The sequence below is a fragment of the Semicossyphus pulcher genome, unplaced genomic scaffold, assembly GCF_022749685.1.
Source record: "Semicossyphus pulcher isolate SPU_LCO1_2020_fin unplaced genomic scaffold, fSemPul1.0.p SCAF_5, whole genome shotgun sequence".
In the NCBI taxonomy this organism is placed as follows: domain Eukaryota; kingdom Metazoa; phylum Chordata; class Actinopteri; order Labriformes; family Labridae; genus Semicossyphus; species Semicossyphus pulcher.
In genome coordinates this window covers 14,570,137-14,586,681 of record NW_027211726.1, presented here as the reverse complement: position 1 = coordinate 14,586,681, position 16,545 = coordinate 14,570,137, and the positions used below count along the sequence as shown (strand labels likewise).

At 44.8% G+C, this 16,545-nt stretch overlaps 1 protein-coding gene across 2 annotated transcripts in view; it reads left to right on the top strand.

Moving 5' to 3' along the window:
- The first annotated feature begins 387 nt into the window (after positions 1-387).
- dtnbp1b (dystrobrevin binding protein 1b) overlaps positions 388-16,545 on the top strand; it is a 39,223-nt gene continuing 23,065 nt past the window's right edge. For both annotated transcript variants that reach the window (XM_069681916.1, XM_069681915.1), the window contains exon 1: positions 388-730. In XM_069681916.1, coding sequence (XP_069538017.1) covers positions 685-730 — 46 coding nt within the window. In that variant the 5' untranslated portion in view covers positions 388-684. The remainder of the gene's footprint in view (positions 731-16,545) is intronic.

Sequence of the window (16,545 nt, the reverse complement as noted above, 5' to 3'; positions counted from 1 at the left end):
CATTTCATAAAGCAGTCATCGTTTATAAAAAAAAAAGAAGCTTACTCCTGAAGCTACTGACTCACACAAACAAAGAAGGTGTATAAAGTCTGCAGACTGGGTTTAGAGGCAGAAGTGTGTCTTTAAAGGTCAGACGAAAATGTGTTCATGGGTTATAAAGAGCCACACACAAACTAATTATCTTCTGTGCTCCTTATTTCCCTTCCTCTGTACGCACACACCCTCTCTCCCACCCCCCTCTCTCCATCCTCTCCTATCTCCTCCCGTCCCCCTCCTCCCTCGCTCAGCAGCAGCCAGTGGTATGCTCCACTCGTCTTCTCTCCCCTCTCTCTCTCTCTCTCTCTCCCCTGTCAGCCTCAGCAGCCTCCACACACCGGAGCCAGACACTGCTGCAGCGCCGATCCATACATGCATGTGCGCGCTTCGTGCGGCCGCCGGGGTTCTCGAGATCATTCAACATTCGAGTGTCCTGGTCGATGCGCGTGAGAATGTGCCTGTGAGCGTCTCTGCGGCACCTTTTTTTCGTATGGAGGAGCATGTGTGCAGAGTGAGAGACAGCGTGAGGATGCGTGGTGGGCAGGTGTTGTTGTGATCGGTGGAGTTTTCGGTGTACTATCGTCGTGCTGCTGCCTCCCCCCTCCCTCCCATTTGGTTACTCGTGAGGGCAAAAAGCACCCTGCTGGGATGTCCACCTCGCCTGGTGCGACGGACGGGAGCCAGAGGAACTCTTGTAAGTGACTTTTTCTTTTCTCCTTTCCTTGTGATTGGGAGTGGTGATCAGTGAGTCAAACGTGTGGTGTTGGTTTTGTTTGAACCCAAGCTTTGTTTTTCTTCCATTTTAAAAGAGGGCCTTTATTTTGAAGGCCAAGAAAGATAGAAGTGTACAAGGCAGTGGCACAGGAAATGCATTTTATCATGCTGCCTTTATATTGACTGTTGAAATGTAAGTATGTTGTGTGTGTGTGTGAGACAGAAGTGAGATCGAGTCGGAGTAAGGGTTTGATTGTGTAATACTGTGCAGTATAAGGGAGGGTGGTAGTAAAAGTAAAGGGGATCATGCATACTTGTTTACATGACGGATAGATAGCTGACGGAAGTGTTGTAACGTGGGAGTGTGTGGGAACGTGCACGAGTGTGTTTACATATTCCCCGGAGCGCCTCCAGCTGTCGGAGTGCTGGAACGGTGCTGTGCATCGATTGACATCCGAGCCAGCTGCATCTTTTCAGGAGGAGGAAAAGAGCAGATGAGTGCTGATGTCACTCACTACTACACTGATGAATATTTTACTTTGGCACTAGAAAGAAAGCAGATTGCGTTTTGCTTTAACCGTCACCAGGAAGTTAGTGCTAATTAACCACCCGCTTCATGTGTGTCTACGTGTAAGCTGAATATGTTGGGGTATAACGTAGAGGGATGCTATAGCGTCATAGTGTGAAGTGTATTAGTTATTATGTGGGTGAGAGTGTGTGGGACTGTTCTGTGGTTTGTAATGTTTCACTTCACACACACACGAAAACACACCAAACTAAAGGATAGCTGTACTGTAAGTGGGTGATTGATTAAATGATGTGACTCATTTTGACTCATCTGAGAGCTCAGTGGGAACAAACGCACACACACACACACACACATAGACGTACACATTGACTGGTTTGACTGAGGCACAGATCACATCTGGGAAATTGGGTCTCCTTTTATTGCTTTCATTATTATCGCCCCCCCTCTCCCTCCTCTCCTCTCTTCTCGCTTTCATTCCCCTTCTCGTTATTTTCTGGATGTTATTTACCGCCCGACCTCGCCTATAACTCGCCTGGAAACCTTTTGTGTGTGATGCGTTAACGGTCACACACCGACACGCCCACACGCACCAGACACCTATTGTGTGTTTCTGACTGCTGGCCTTCACGTCTTTAATAATTACCTCATTGCGCGTTCGATTATTCGGCTGACTCACGCGCTCGGTTATTGTTGTGTAACTCTGACTCCACTTTCACGTGTTTCGCTCTCAGCTGCTCGACTTGTTTGTTCCTTGTCGAGACTCATCCGTCACATTACCTTCTTATGTAGCAGCGCCTTCAGATGGAAATACCAAGCGGCCGCAGGCTACGATTACTGATTTACTAACTGTAATGTTACATAACCAGGAGCAGCATCTGGATGAAGGCGCATCAGGTAAACAACAGCTTGTAAGGAAAGAAAAATTTAGATTTAATTTGAATAAAATGGAGAAAAAAATGACTTAATCACACAAAGGAACATTTTTCCATCATCATATGACTTGTTAAATGTCCTTTGGTGTTAGTTTCAAAGGAACATGCCCAAACAAAGCCAGATTAGCTTGAACAATTGATGATATAAACTCATTAAAAGATCAAACAAAACCCTTAAAAGAAGATATTGTTGTTACATAATGTGACACCAAACGATACAGAAATAGAGCAAAGTTATGGACTATTTATGGGCGTGTGTTTAAAGCCTTTTATTTGTAAGGAAGTCCTATTTTTAGATAATCTGTGTTCCTGTAGCCTCGGTGTAACGCTGCTGCACAGCCCTCGCTCCCTGTTAGTGTGTGTCCTCTGTAAAGGAGCAACAGCAGGCACCTGCCACAGAGATGGATGTGCTGTGTCATCACTTCTCCTGCCAAATGATGGCTTGCTTCACCTCTCTCCGCTATCCTCCTCTTTTCTCTGTCCCCACCTTTCTTTTTTTTGCCCCCTGGTTGCTCCACACATCTGCTCTCCTCTCTGCTGGTGTCTCATCTGTTCCTTAATCTCGTCTCCACGGTTTCCCTCAGCTCTCCTCCTCCTCTCCTCCTCCTGCTCTCTCATCCCTCTCTCCTCCTGTCTGGTTTATCTGGGTTCACATGAAACTTTAATTGCATGTAAATCAAAGCGCTGCAGATGTGATTAGTCTTTTGTGCTGCTTTAATGAGTGGGGTCTGGACTATTGAAATATGGTACAGTGGCTTTAGCTGCTGCGCTGTCTCCGATGGCTTAAGGCACGGGCAGACTCCACTCTTATTGCTGCCAGAAGAAACACTTTCTTTTTAAATAAAAGGGTTTTTTTTCTTGGAGAAGTTGAGCTTCAGGGATAAAGTGAAAAATATTATTACTGAGAGGATTGTGGAACACTTTAAATGTGCTAACTCTTGGAGGTTTATTGGTCTTGCAGTTCCGCTTAGTGCATAAAAATCTGTATTAATATTCAGCTTGATTTAGAAAACAGTATTTAATGGGCTTTAAAAGTACTCAACAGTATACAGTATATACACCGATCAGCCAAAACATTATGACCACGGACAGATTGAGTGATTAAGATTGATTATCTCGTTACAATGGCACCTGTCAGTGTGTGGGATATGTTAGGCAGCAAGTGAAAGTAACTGCAACTCTTGTGGGGTGTTCCCGGTCCAGGAGCTACCAAAAGTGGTCCCAGGAAGGAAATCCAGTCAACCAGCAAGAGAGTCATGGGCAGCCAAGGATCACTGATGCATGTGGGAAGCAAAGGCTGGCCCGTGTGGTCCGATCCAACAGAAGACCTACTGTAGCTCGAACTGTTAAAAAAGTTAATGCTGGTTCTGATAGAAAGGTGTCAGAACACACAGTGTTTATTGCAGTTTATCCACCGCCTAAAATGAGCATGTGAGCATCCAATCGATCTGGGGGATGTGCTGGACAAACAAGTCCGATCCATGGAGGCCTCACGTTGCAACTTACAATGTTACAATTTCATTTAGCAGACGCTTTTGTCCAAAGCGACATATATCTGCGAGTTAATACAACACAAGCAACGATCATGACAGGAGAGAACAAAGTCAGTAAGTGCCAACAAACAGAAAAGAGAAGGGGACCGAGCACTGACCCTTGAGGCACCCCTGTGGATAAGCTGTGGGGTTTGGACTCTTCTCCTTTCCAAGATACTCTTAAAGATCTCTTACAGGACTTGAAGGATCTGCTGCTAACGTCTTGTTGCCAGACACCTCAGCACACCTTCAGGGGTCTAGTGGAGTCCATGCCTCGATTAGTCAGGGCTGTTTTGGTGGCTTACACAATATTGGGCAGGTGGTCATAATGTTATGGCTGATCGGTGTATTTATGTGTATGTTTGCAAGTTATTGATAGGTCAACAAGTTTGTGTTAGGCTGACATTTAAAAATGCTAATTAGCTTACAATCTAGTCATTCTGATGAGAAATCAGTTCGTAATCATATAATAGAAAAGGTGGCGACTGTTTCTGAGACGTGACATTTAGCAGGCGGCGGCACAGAAGGTACTTAAGTTTTTTTATTATCAACTAAATATTTGTTTGCACTTGCTGTAAGTGGCACGTTTGCTGCCGAGTGAAAATAGTCGATTCCTGTATCGACTGTTTACCAAGTGTCTCCTTAGTCTCGCAGGAACAAGATGCAGTTAGCTTAATTATTAGCATCTCGTGTAAACACAGACGCTGTTCACACAGAGGCGGACGTGTTTTAATTTGTCAATTTCAAGCAGGCCACGCTCCCTTTGAAGCCACTGACGGAGGTTAGAAGTGGGGCTGATGGTATTAATTGTCTTATGGATGGATTTTGTTTGAGAGATGAAAGAATCCGGGCTGTCAAAGCAGAAAGCCAAGGACGGAGCACGGCACATAATAATCACATTTTGACCTCGACTGGCTGTATTTTTGTTTCTTTTTGGTGCGAATCACTTTAAAAAGAAAAAAAAACATCACTGGGCCTTAGTGTGAATATTTCAGTTCCATGTGAGAACGTAGCTTCAGCATGCTAACACTGTTGCATAACTGGTGCATGTGTGCAGAGTCTTTTCTGCCTCAAGTAGGGACACACAGTTACACACACGCAAGCACAAGAGCCATAACTTCAATGTCTATGTGTTCATCCATCCGATTTGGCTTTTTATTTCATTATCCGTAGGAATTGCATGATTGCTTAGCTACTTCCTGTCTCATTTCCGTCCACTCTGTGTATCCAGCAGTGTCCACCTGGCTGAACAGGTGTTATTGGCAAACCCTGAGCATGTTGTCTCCTCTCCCAACACTCACATTGTTTACTCAACTGCACTTCTCCCAGGGTTTCTTACACAAAGATCATCCTTGTTCAATTAGATTAGGAGGAGCAGTCTCACAGCAAAGATGCGTTTGGGATTCAGCATGTTACAAAGAGTGCAGCAGAAGGAGAGAGAAAGAGAGAGGAATGAAGAGGAGGAGAGATGGAGGAAGGAGGGAGCGAGAGGAGACAGTCGGCTGGAAGAAAGAAGAGTAAAAGAGGGCACAGAAATGAGGAGATGAGATGAACAATGACCGGGGAAAGAGGATGAGAGAGAGCTAAGAAAAGCCAGCAGAGGAAGAAGAGAGGCGTGGTGAGGGAAAGATAACAGGTGGAGGATGAAGGAGAGCGAGTGAAGAGACGGAGAATGAAAGTAAGTTGAGAATAATAGAAAAAGAATATTGTTAAAGAGGAGGAATTAAAAAGACAGAGCCAAACCAAAAAGCACATTACAGATAATGAAAAGGAATAATAAAAAGGCGTAGGAGAGAGAAACGGGCCTTCTCACTATCTGGGAGTGTGCTAATTGGTGGTGGTTTGGGTGGTGGTGGCACAGAGGTTGCTCAGGGATCACAGACTGCAGCAGCGGAGAAAATGTAGCCTGTACTATCTGGAGGACAGGGCGTTTCACTCTCGTTTAAACATTAATGACAGAGGAAAGTGAAAACACTCGGGCCTTGTCTCCTACAATAAGTGCTTATTGTTTTTTTTTTTATTAGCTCAGCTCTAACAGTGTTTGAGGTTTTGGCTCCATGTGTTAAATGAGGTTTGAGTGCAGATTAACACATTTAATGAAGTGGGACTTACAATACCACAATTCTATTACATGTGCAAGAAGATGTTATTAGTGTTTTGGTAATACTGGCGCCTTATTTTTAATTAAATATCAGAAACCAGTCATGAAGGAAAGCCTCAATTATCTGTAAACAACTAATTAATCTTAAGGATGGATTGTGAAATTGAGGTTTAGCTAACACCTAGTTAGCTAAACCTCAATTTAGCTCTGACTCTATATTGCCCAATTGTCACAAGCCATTATACAGTAGCCTAGCATGGCAGCCCAATAAACAAACATTCTGTTAAAAAATAGCCTACTGTCTGAAAAGAATAACTAACATTGGTTAGAATGCAGAGTTTTGCCTAACACCAGTTAGCTTTAGCCTCTTTCTTTTAGCAACAAATCATGCATGTAGCCATCGAGTACACTTAAAACACCTGTTTTTAGGGTTTTCATTTAAACTGCTGGACAGCAAACCCTGAACAGTCATTTGGAGATGGAAGTCACAACAAACATGGAGCTGAAATTAGCTTCATAAGCTTGCTACAGTTTATAAAACTAGTCAGCAACTCTTATCATTTCAGCTGGCAAAATTGATAGTTACTAGCTAAAGAGAGGCCTACTTTTATTATTGTCTGAAATCAAGGATCTGTTGTTTATAAATAACGTGTCAGTTGCTGCCATTTAAACTGAAAAGTGTAGGTAATGTTCAAGAATTCAACATATTTACATAGCAGCCATCTTGCTCAGGGTGGGAAGCCCAAAAGCTGTTGTATAAAGTTGTGTATATTTCGGGATTGTTTCACTGTTTCGCTATTCATGAGAAAATGTGAAGAGAATTTCGTGTGAAAATCTGGAGGGATATTTGGTCGTATTTAAAGTTTAAACAACATATTTGATAACCCATTTTTTAAAAGCTAATGCTAGCATTTAACCACTTCCTAACAAACGTAAAGTTAGCTAGGACTTAAATTCCTAGCTAACAGTACAAAAGCTATTATGCCTCTCTTATTGTGTAACACCACCAAACAGTAATATTAGCTTTCAGCCTTGTACTAGCTAAGGCTTTTGTAGTTAGTGTCCGAATGCTAACGTTAGCTGTTGTCTAACGGTAGCGAATGGGTTATCAAATGTGTTGCTTTACCTCAAAATATGACCTGATTTCCCTCCAGATTTTCTTTGTTCATTGTCTTGAAGTTGCTGATCAGTTGGTAAGTGGTGAAATGAATTGTCACAATGTCATTTATACAAGAACCTAGAACATAGCAGCATTTAAGCCTCCAACCCTGAGCATGACAAATATGGTCAATGTAAGGCTTGTCAGGGGGGCGGGGCTTAGCAAACTGTCTTTCCTGATTACCACAATCAGAATAAGGTCATAGTCGGGGTTTACATAACCTGGCGCAGCAGGATCCCTGCTCGCTCATTAGAAATGTAGATGCATCTGAAAACCTTTAGTTAAATTTCTCTTGATAATTTGCAAAATGTCAAAGATCAACAGATCGGCTTCATTTTTTCATCGATCAATACCACCATAAAGGTGTTAGGATCTGGGTATATCCTTATTTTCCCGTATCGCTGCTACAAATAAGCTCCTGCTGCTCATCATGCTGAGAAATTACACTCTGGGCTGTGTGCACGACAAAAGAATAAACACTTGGACAGATCAACAAGGAGCGTAATGATTGTAATTAAAGGGACAATAGTGACGGGTATGTAATTTTGCACACAGAATTATGGCAGCGATGTTGTTTTAAGGATGTGAAGAAAGGAGGAGAGGGATGTATCTGAATTTAAGTCTGTCAGATGATTTCAAACACCCCCTCAAATGTGCCTGTGGGTGACGCGAAACTGGAGGACCAAGATGACAGACTGTCTTAAATCGTACTGCACACAAAGACGTACAAACACACACAGACCGTGCTGCATTCTCAAACCGACGTCTACCTATCCAAGCGCTTAATCTATCTTCTCGTCAAAAAAAGAGAAGCTGATATAATCAGTGTTTTTCTCTCAAATCCTGGTCACAGATGGTTTAGAAATTGCATTTTCCATCCGTGTGTGATGTACCTCAGCAGGTGGGTTATCGCTTTTTTTCCCCCCTCTCCTCTCCTCCCACTCCGCTGGGAGATGGAGAGAGAAGTAACAGTGTGGTCAGACAGCCAGAGAGTTGCTCTAATTAGGTCCATGGTTGAAGAGACGATATTTACCGAGTCAGTATAAACTGGGTAACGGTCTGTCTGTCAGTCTCTGGGAGTTTGATGCTATTGCGTGCACAGTAAGTGTTTGTCTTTCTGCTGTACGTGCTATAAAGTTAGCTTTTCTGTATCTTCCTTCATGTTGAGGTCATCAATAATTCTGTTTATTGCAGACCTTTTTTTCCAGCCTATACTCTCCCTCTGCCCTCCCCACCTGCTCCCTTATATAAGGGTAAATAACTCCGGTCAGGCAGACGCTGATAAACCCCTGAAGGACCTCTCATTTGTACCGGGGTCACAGAACACATCTTTCCCTCCTCTCTCTCCCTGACCCCTCTCTCCCTCTGTGACTCTCTGTACATTACTCTGCAGGAAAGAGAGTGTTTGCACGTCCGTGTGAGTGTGCCAGTGTTTACATGAGGATATCACTAAATGCGTCTGTTCTTGGGCGTTTGCCCGGCATTGTGCATTCACAGATTTGTAAGCGGTGTGTGAAGGAACAAAAGGAAACTGCAGGACAGGTTGCTGTGGGGGAGGGAAGGCATCCCCGCTGACTGCCAGGTGACTCGGTGTGTGTGTGTGGCCTGACTAGAAATCCTATATCACAAAACAACAGATGGATTGACAATGCAGCATCATCACTGGGCCACTAATCATGAAGGTGCGATGCTGTTGCTACTTGCCTTAAAGGGCCAGTTCGCTGATATTCAACCTCAGTCCTATGCTATTATGGGGAGCTAATGCCATTATGATAGCTTCTCCAATGAGCCCTGGAAAACCTCCGCCAGACCACGTAAAACGCGTCGTCTGGCGGAGGCAAGGGAGCTCGCTAAACTACACTTCCTCAATCTAGGACGCCCGCCTCTGATGTCATGTCTCGTTCAAAATCGTCAGGTATGAAATGTAGACTGCAGACCTTTTTTTGACAATCCACCGGTATATTCTCGTCCTATTTCAGATTCTGTACCGCTCTGAGCCATCACCTGCAGCAAAAACGGTAGTGTTTCACTACAGCGTCTCTCGCTGGGCCGTTCCTTTCTGAGGGAGGGGCGCAATGCATGCTGGGTGTTGTAGGAATGTAGAATGGGCGAAACCACGAGCTGTTTGTACAACTTCCTCCACAGCTATGGCGCCAATTTCAAATATTATTGCTTCTATCGATTACAGAGAACACCAGCTTTGACTGACAGTGGGGCGAACTACTCCTTTAAGAAAGAACACTCTACGTCATATTGACCGCGCAATATTTGAAGTATAGTATAAAGATTGCATCAGCCCTGCAGTCTGTGAGGGATGCTGAGATGAGGTTTAAACTTTTACGATAACCTTTGTCTACATCTTTGAATAATCTCGGCCTTATCTCATCACGTTAACAAGATCTAAATCAGTAATGTGTAATCCTTCATAAGACATGAGGCTAGTTGCAACTTTTCAATGCAGGCTCCAAGGTTGTATCCGTGCCAACTACACTGTGGTAAAAAAACAACTGTGAAAAATAGCCTTGGGTTTAGAGGTGAGAGTGTTCAAAACATGGAGCTGCAAGGGCATTATCCAGACGGAAATATTGAACCACATGATCATGATGCAGCGGTGGTACTATAACAAAGCCCCGGGACACACAGTGTTAAGTATGCACTAAAGGGCATGTGAGAAAGAGGGAGGAACAGTGAAATAATAAGGAGAAGATGAGATGATATCAAAGGAGGGAGCACAGTATGGAGTAACAAACGCCTAGAGGGGCTTTGAGTGTGTGTGCGCGTGATGTAGCTTCGTCTCTGTGCAAACGCTCTTTGTAACATTCCCTCCCCCGGCCAAGATTAGGCTTTTCTTTTTTTTTTTTACAATTCAGGCAGGGGCTGACATGAGGGCACACTTTGAATGCAGATAAATGACGAGTGGGGGGGAGCAACAAAAGAGGGATGAAGAGAACATGTGAGGAATACGCAGCGACAGAGAGAGGAGAACAGGAGTGACACAAAGAGACGCGGCTGATAGCTTTTGATTCCTCTGTCAGGGTCTAATATAAACACCGCTGAAATATTTAGGGGGAAGACTTCTGCCGAGACAAGTACAAGCTCTCCGCTGTGATAGTGGAAATGTTCACAGTACGACTCTTTATATTTTCACCTAACTGCCACGACACCTTAATGTCAATGACTGGGGAAGTTTGGCATTAATGTTTCAAGAATAACAGGCATCCAGGCTCCGCAAGACGCGCAAGGGGTAATTGAAAAGGGAACAGCAGTAAAGCACAGAAGCTGCTGTGAAATGTTTCCTACTGTACAATTAGAGTCCACAGGTGCACTTAACCAACAAAACTCGACTACTTTATACCTTCATCTCATACACCGATCAGCCATAACATTATGACCACCTGCCTAATATTGTGTCGCTCCCCCTTAAGCCGCCAAAACAGCCCTGACCCGTCGAGGTATGGACTCCTCTAGACCTCTGAAGGTGTGCTGAGGTATCTGGCACCAAGACGTTAGCAGCAGATCCTTTAAGTCCTGTAAGGTGGAGGTGTGTCGCCTCCATGGATCGGACTTGTTTTTCCAGCACATCCCACAGATGCTCGATTGGATTGAGATCTGGGGAATTTGGAGGCCGAGTGAACACCTTGAAGTCATCGTGCTCCTCAAACCATTCCTGAACCATGTTTGCAGTGTGGCAGGGCGCATCATCCTGCTGAAAGAGGCCACTGCCATTAGGGAATACCGTTTTCATGAAGGGATGTACTTGGTCTGCACAATGTTTAGGTAGGTGCTACGTGTCAAAGGAACATCCACATGAATGGCAGGACCCAAGGTTTCCCAGCTGAACATTGCCCAAAGCATCACACTGCCTCCGCCGGCTTGCCTTCTTCCCACAGTGCATCCTGGCGCCACGTCTTCCCCAGGTAAGCGACGCACACGCACCCGGCCATCCACATGATGTAAAACAAAACATGACTCATCAGACCAGGCCGCCGCCTTCTATTGCTCCGTCATCCAGTTGTGATGCTCACCTGCCCATTGGAGGCACATTCTGCGGTGGACAGTGTCAGCATGAGCATCCTAACCGGTCTGCGGTTACGCAGCCCCGTACACAACAAACTGATGCTCTGTGTGTTCTGACACCTTTCTATCAGAACCAGCATTAACTTTTTCAGCAGTCTGAGCTACAGTAGCTCTTCTGTTGGATCGAACCACATGGGCCAGCCTTTACTCATGACCCTGTCGCTAGTTCACTGGTTTCCCTTCCTGGGACCACTTTTGGTAGGTCCCGACCACTGCAGAGCGGGAACACCCCACAAGAGCAGCAGTTCTGGAGATTCTCTGACCCAGTCGTCTAGCCATCACAATGTGGCCCTTGTCAAAGTCGCTCAAATCCTTGCGCTCAGCCATTTTTACTGCTTCCAACACATTGAGGACAAAGGGTTCACTTGCTGCCTTACATATCCCACCCACTGACAGGAGCCATTGTAACAAGATAATCAATGTTATTCTCTTGACCTGTCAGTGGTCATAATGTTATGACTAATCGGTGTCGATCTCCCACTGTTTGCCCAGTTTGTTCTGGCGACATTTTGCTTTCAATTTTAAGACAGTCGATTCATTCTTGGGACTATATTTGTGGCTTCAGTCCACTGAGATTTCTTTGTGGATATTTCCGCCACATAGGTGATCTTGCAAACATCTTGTCAGCCTCACCTTAAGGCGGTCTGTTGAGTTGATATATCTGAACAGTGCAGGACATGAAGGTATCATAAAATCATTCTCATGATCCTCCAACCACCTGGGCAAGATGTGGGGGTTAATTTTACTAAAACAGGTCTTATCCTTTTCAACGCTTCCCTGGCACTGAAATTACTCTGTGCTTTTGACACCAGGCTTACGTCCTGAAATCATGCACACACTTTAGTTTTGGTCATTATGTGCCCTCTGTTATACTTGAAGCATAGCTCTGTTTTGGAGCAGCTCAGTACGTGAGTGTGGGGTGGTAGAGCGAGTCACAGAAAACGTTACAAGAGTTACGCGAGTTGTCGGGGACCGGTGCAGAGACGAGAAGAGACAACAGTGATCGGTAGCTGTAAGAAACAACAGCACGTATGTACAGCTTAGGCTGTGTGTAAATAATGAAGCCTGTGACCCCAAGGCTCAAACCGCGTTCCCGTGTCATGCTTGCTGCTGGCGCGTTAAAGTAACGGGACTTCTTAACGGAGAAGTCTCCCCGGTGCTTTCTGACACAGTCGGGACGCTAGAGCTGGAAAGGAAACAGTAGCGTCTTTTCAGTGTGTGCTGACATGTTATTTACATAGTGGTCACCTTCTCTGAACTCGTCCTCATAAATTAAACATTTTCACCCTCAGCTGCTTTGCATCTTTTTTGGCAAACTGTAATATTTAAAAACTCCTGAAGTGCATGAACTCGCATGTTAATGATCACACCATAAAGATGTGCTCAGATTACGAACTTCTAAACTGTTCCCCTCTGCAACAACAGAGGAATAGTAAGTGAGGCAGGAGCAAGAGGAGCTGTTTGCATAAACTCCCATTTCTAATGAAGTGGATTCATCAAGGTCACGCACTAGTTGTTGGAGAAATGAGAAGAATAATTCATGCTGCTGCCTCACTTACACAGAGAGCACCTCGGCCTCTCCCTTCTGTTTACTCGGTCACCGCAGGATGACAGCAGGTCAGCTCCTGCGGGACGTGAAGGAATCACATTTGTAGATTCATACAATAGTTCCATTATCCCACTTGGCTGCCGCTTGAATCTGAACACACAAAGTCCCAGCAGCCCCAGCAGCTGGATGCTTCAGTGTTTTTGGTGAGCTATGAGAGGAGGAAAACGGGAGAGAAGAGCGACAAAAAGCCTTTCGACTCCTTCCAGGTGATCAAAGCAAAAATACATTTACTATCCAAACTACTGATTAAATTACCGTTACATAATAAAACAGCCATGTTGCACATATGTCCAAACACCTGCGTGAGACTCTGACTGCTTCAGCGAGACACCTTCATGTAAACTAATGTATCATTTATCAGCCTCCCTGAATGAACAGACCTGCATACAGTCCTGGTACATCCTGTCTGACTCTCGCTCCAACATGATGAAATATTGATCAAAGGGAACACGTGTCGGCCTGTTCTGCATGCTGTGGTTACTGTAGTGTGTGTAAAAACACATGCTCAGGGCTGGGATGATGGGATGTATTCATGCACAAGGAAACGCAACACTCTTCTTGTGCTTCTTCTTCTTGTGCTTCTTCTTCGTATGTTTCTTCTGCTTCTTCTTCTACTGATTCTGCTTCTTCTTCTTCTTCTGCTTCTTCTTCTTTAGCTGCTTCTTCTGGTGCTTCTTTGTCTTCTTGTTCTCCTTCTTCTTCTACTGCTTTTGCTTCTTCAGGTGCTTCTTCTTCATCTTCTTGTTTTCCTTCTGTTGCTTCTTCTCCTTCATCTGTTTCTTCTGCTTCTTCTTCTTTTTCTACCTTTTCTTGTTCTTCTTCATATGCTTCTTCTACTTTGTCTGCTTCTCCTTCTCTAGTGCTTCTTTGTCTTCTTCTACTGCTTCTGATGCTTCTTTTTCTTCTTCTTCATTTGCTTCTTCTATTTCTTCTTCATCATGTTCTTGTTCTTCGTCTGCTTCTTCTTCGTCTTCCAGATGCCCACAGTGTGCAGAATCCTCACTCTGATTTCTGCTGTCTATGCTATATGCTTGTGTTTATCTTTATACAGTATAAAAACAAGGTCTGAGACCTGATCTTTAATAATGTATTGTACAGCACTGCAGATCTCAGTTATCTCCCACATACAGTATACTGCGTACACACACTTTGTGCTTTTACTGTCGGAGTGATGGAGCTGAACTTCTGCAGCGTTGGAAGCTCAAGTTTGTCTCGCGGCCTCAGATGCATGTCATCCCACGTCTCTGTCTCCTCTCTCCCACCGCACTGTTTCCTGCTTTGGAAGAGGCAGCGTGAGCAGGTCACTCTTGAGAGGCGTCTTCGCTGAGAGCTCGCTGTGGGTTTTGCTGATGCGAGTCTGTGTTTGTTGCGGTCGGGAGAGAAGCAGAGATCGGTGCATTATGCATCAAAGCCCGTGTGAGCGTTCTGCAAATGTAAAATACACACGCGTTTTTTTTATCCCACAAAATAAGCGTAGTGCATGCAAATCTGCACGGCTTTTTGGGCCCATTTTAACACGGTGGTTTCCCTTTGTGAAGAGCTTTTTGCCTGTCCAGAATATCCCATCTGCTTTGGTTCCATTGTGCAGAACACCTGAGGGCTTGTGTGCAATCTGCTTTCCTTTTCCCGACTATTTTTGTTGAGCCCCCGTCGCCTTCTAGAGATTCTAACTGCCTTCTTATTGAGAGGATCAGATTGGCCAGGTTTCCCAACACACAGTCATTACTACATTACCCACCGTGCAATGAGACAACCCCTCTTATCAGTGTGAGTAAAGCTCCCTTCAAGGCAAGCAATTAACTTGTTAGAAGACGCCTGTCATGCTCACTTTTTCTCCTCCTCCTCCTCTCACCTCCTCGTTCAGCCTCTATTAACAGCTCACAGATGCTCTGGTGATGTAAGCGTTTTTAACTGTCTCTTGGGCAGCGGGGTGATTCTTCTAAATGTTTGGGCATGATGTACTGTACGTGAATATGGGTAAAGACTTTATGAAGGTGATAATTCTTCCCCAGCTCCGCTGGAGTTCGATCCGTGTTGCGAGGTGGTGAGAGCCCCGTTGGCTGAGCGCTGATTTATTATGCAGCTCAAGGATTCTTTTTCTCTCATATGTATCTGTGAGCACAGGGAAGAGTGTGGGAAATTAAATGTTTCATTATTCATTAAGACACATTTAATCCCTGTTTGACAGGACGGGTTAAGCTGCATTTGAATGGCAAATGAAGCAGGACTGGAGCTGCAACGTTTTTTGATTAGCGCAAGAATTAAATTTCCACACATTAGGAAGCATCGTTTATCAGCCGTGCTGCAAACATCGGTTACAGTTTGTTCCCTCGGTATGAGAGTGTGAGGTTCGTCCTGTGTCCTTACAAGAGTCGCGTGATGCAGTCTGCTGAAGTGGCATCCGTGAGCGTGAGGAGGGTTCATGTGGGCCGAGCGCTTTGTTGGCAAACCAAGCGGTCGTGGTTTTTTGAGCAGATTGTGTAAGGTGGGCAGTTTGACAGGCGTGTTTCCTCCTCTCTCTCCGTCTGTCTGACATGTACTGTCAGGTGCTGTCAGATACAACAACCGACTCTTCTCTCTCTCCTTCTTTCTCTGTTACCAAGCCATTCTGGGTAAATGGCTGCTGTTAGCAAAGACTGCTAATAAAGATATGGATTTAGAATAGTTTATAGACTATATGTTTGACAGAATGAATCAAAATGATGAATGGGGTTTGGATGGAGAGAGGAGGGTAAGGCCGGAGATATATTTGCGTTTGTACTAACAGTCTGTGTCATACTTGTCTATGCACTAAGTGTGTTACTGGAGGATACCTCTAGAGGGCACACCAGAGAGCTCTAGCCGAATGCAACTACCGTATGTGCGGGATGTGAACAACAGACATGGCGTCACTTAATTCTGAGATCGAAGCGAAAAAGGCGACAGCTTTTGTGTGTTCGGTGGACAGAACACACCATGTACACCATCCCCACTCCGTCTTCCAACATGTTCCTCCGTGCACAGAAGTAACTGTCCCAGACTTATTTCCATTTAGTTTTGCATTTAGGTTTGTCGCTGTGGACTTGGTTTATCAGCTTGTCTTCAGAACTTTCTGTCATTCTTGTCCCTGCTGCTGCGTTGACCCTGTCACACCCCCTCTGCCTCTACACAGCCCCTACTGCTCATGTGCATACTGCATCTTGCAACCGCATAGCGTTCATTTTTGAGGACGTGCACAGCCGACGCTCCAAACAGATGCACGGAACGCAGGGCAGCCGTCATGCATATGCGAATGTGTAATTTAAATCAATTACATCTGCAGTTGAAGGGCGGAGGGATGGGGGATAAATGGAAAGGGAAAAATTTGCAGAAGACTTGGGACGATGGGGGAGAAAGATGTTTCAGCTGGTGTCAGGACGACATGAGGAAGGAGGGGGAGCCGTCTCTTTGTTGCTCTCAAAGGGTCAGGAATAAGATGTGCTTAAATACATACGGCATGGAAATGGGATGTGTTCGAGGCGTGGTCTTTGTCCCCCGAGTAACTTGTCAGTCCCTCCAGGATTTCGCAGGCTTTTTCTGTGATTGTTGTGCCCAAAAAGGACGGATTTCTCTCTAGCTTTTTTAAAAAGATGTGATGTGTTGAGGCGTTTTTTCTTGTTTAACACATTACACATCCACTGTGAGCGACTGGGACCAACGCTCCAATAAAAGCCATCTGTTGGCTGCTATTGGCTCAGGTTGACTTCTGTGTCAGGACTCCAAATAAAATGTGCAAAAATTAAAGTCAGTAGCCATTTTGCTCTGCATGTGTTTATTAACGCTATCTACATATTTGCAAAGGAGAATCTACACATTAATTATTACATGTTTGCTGTAC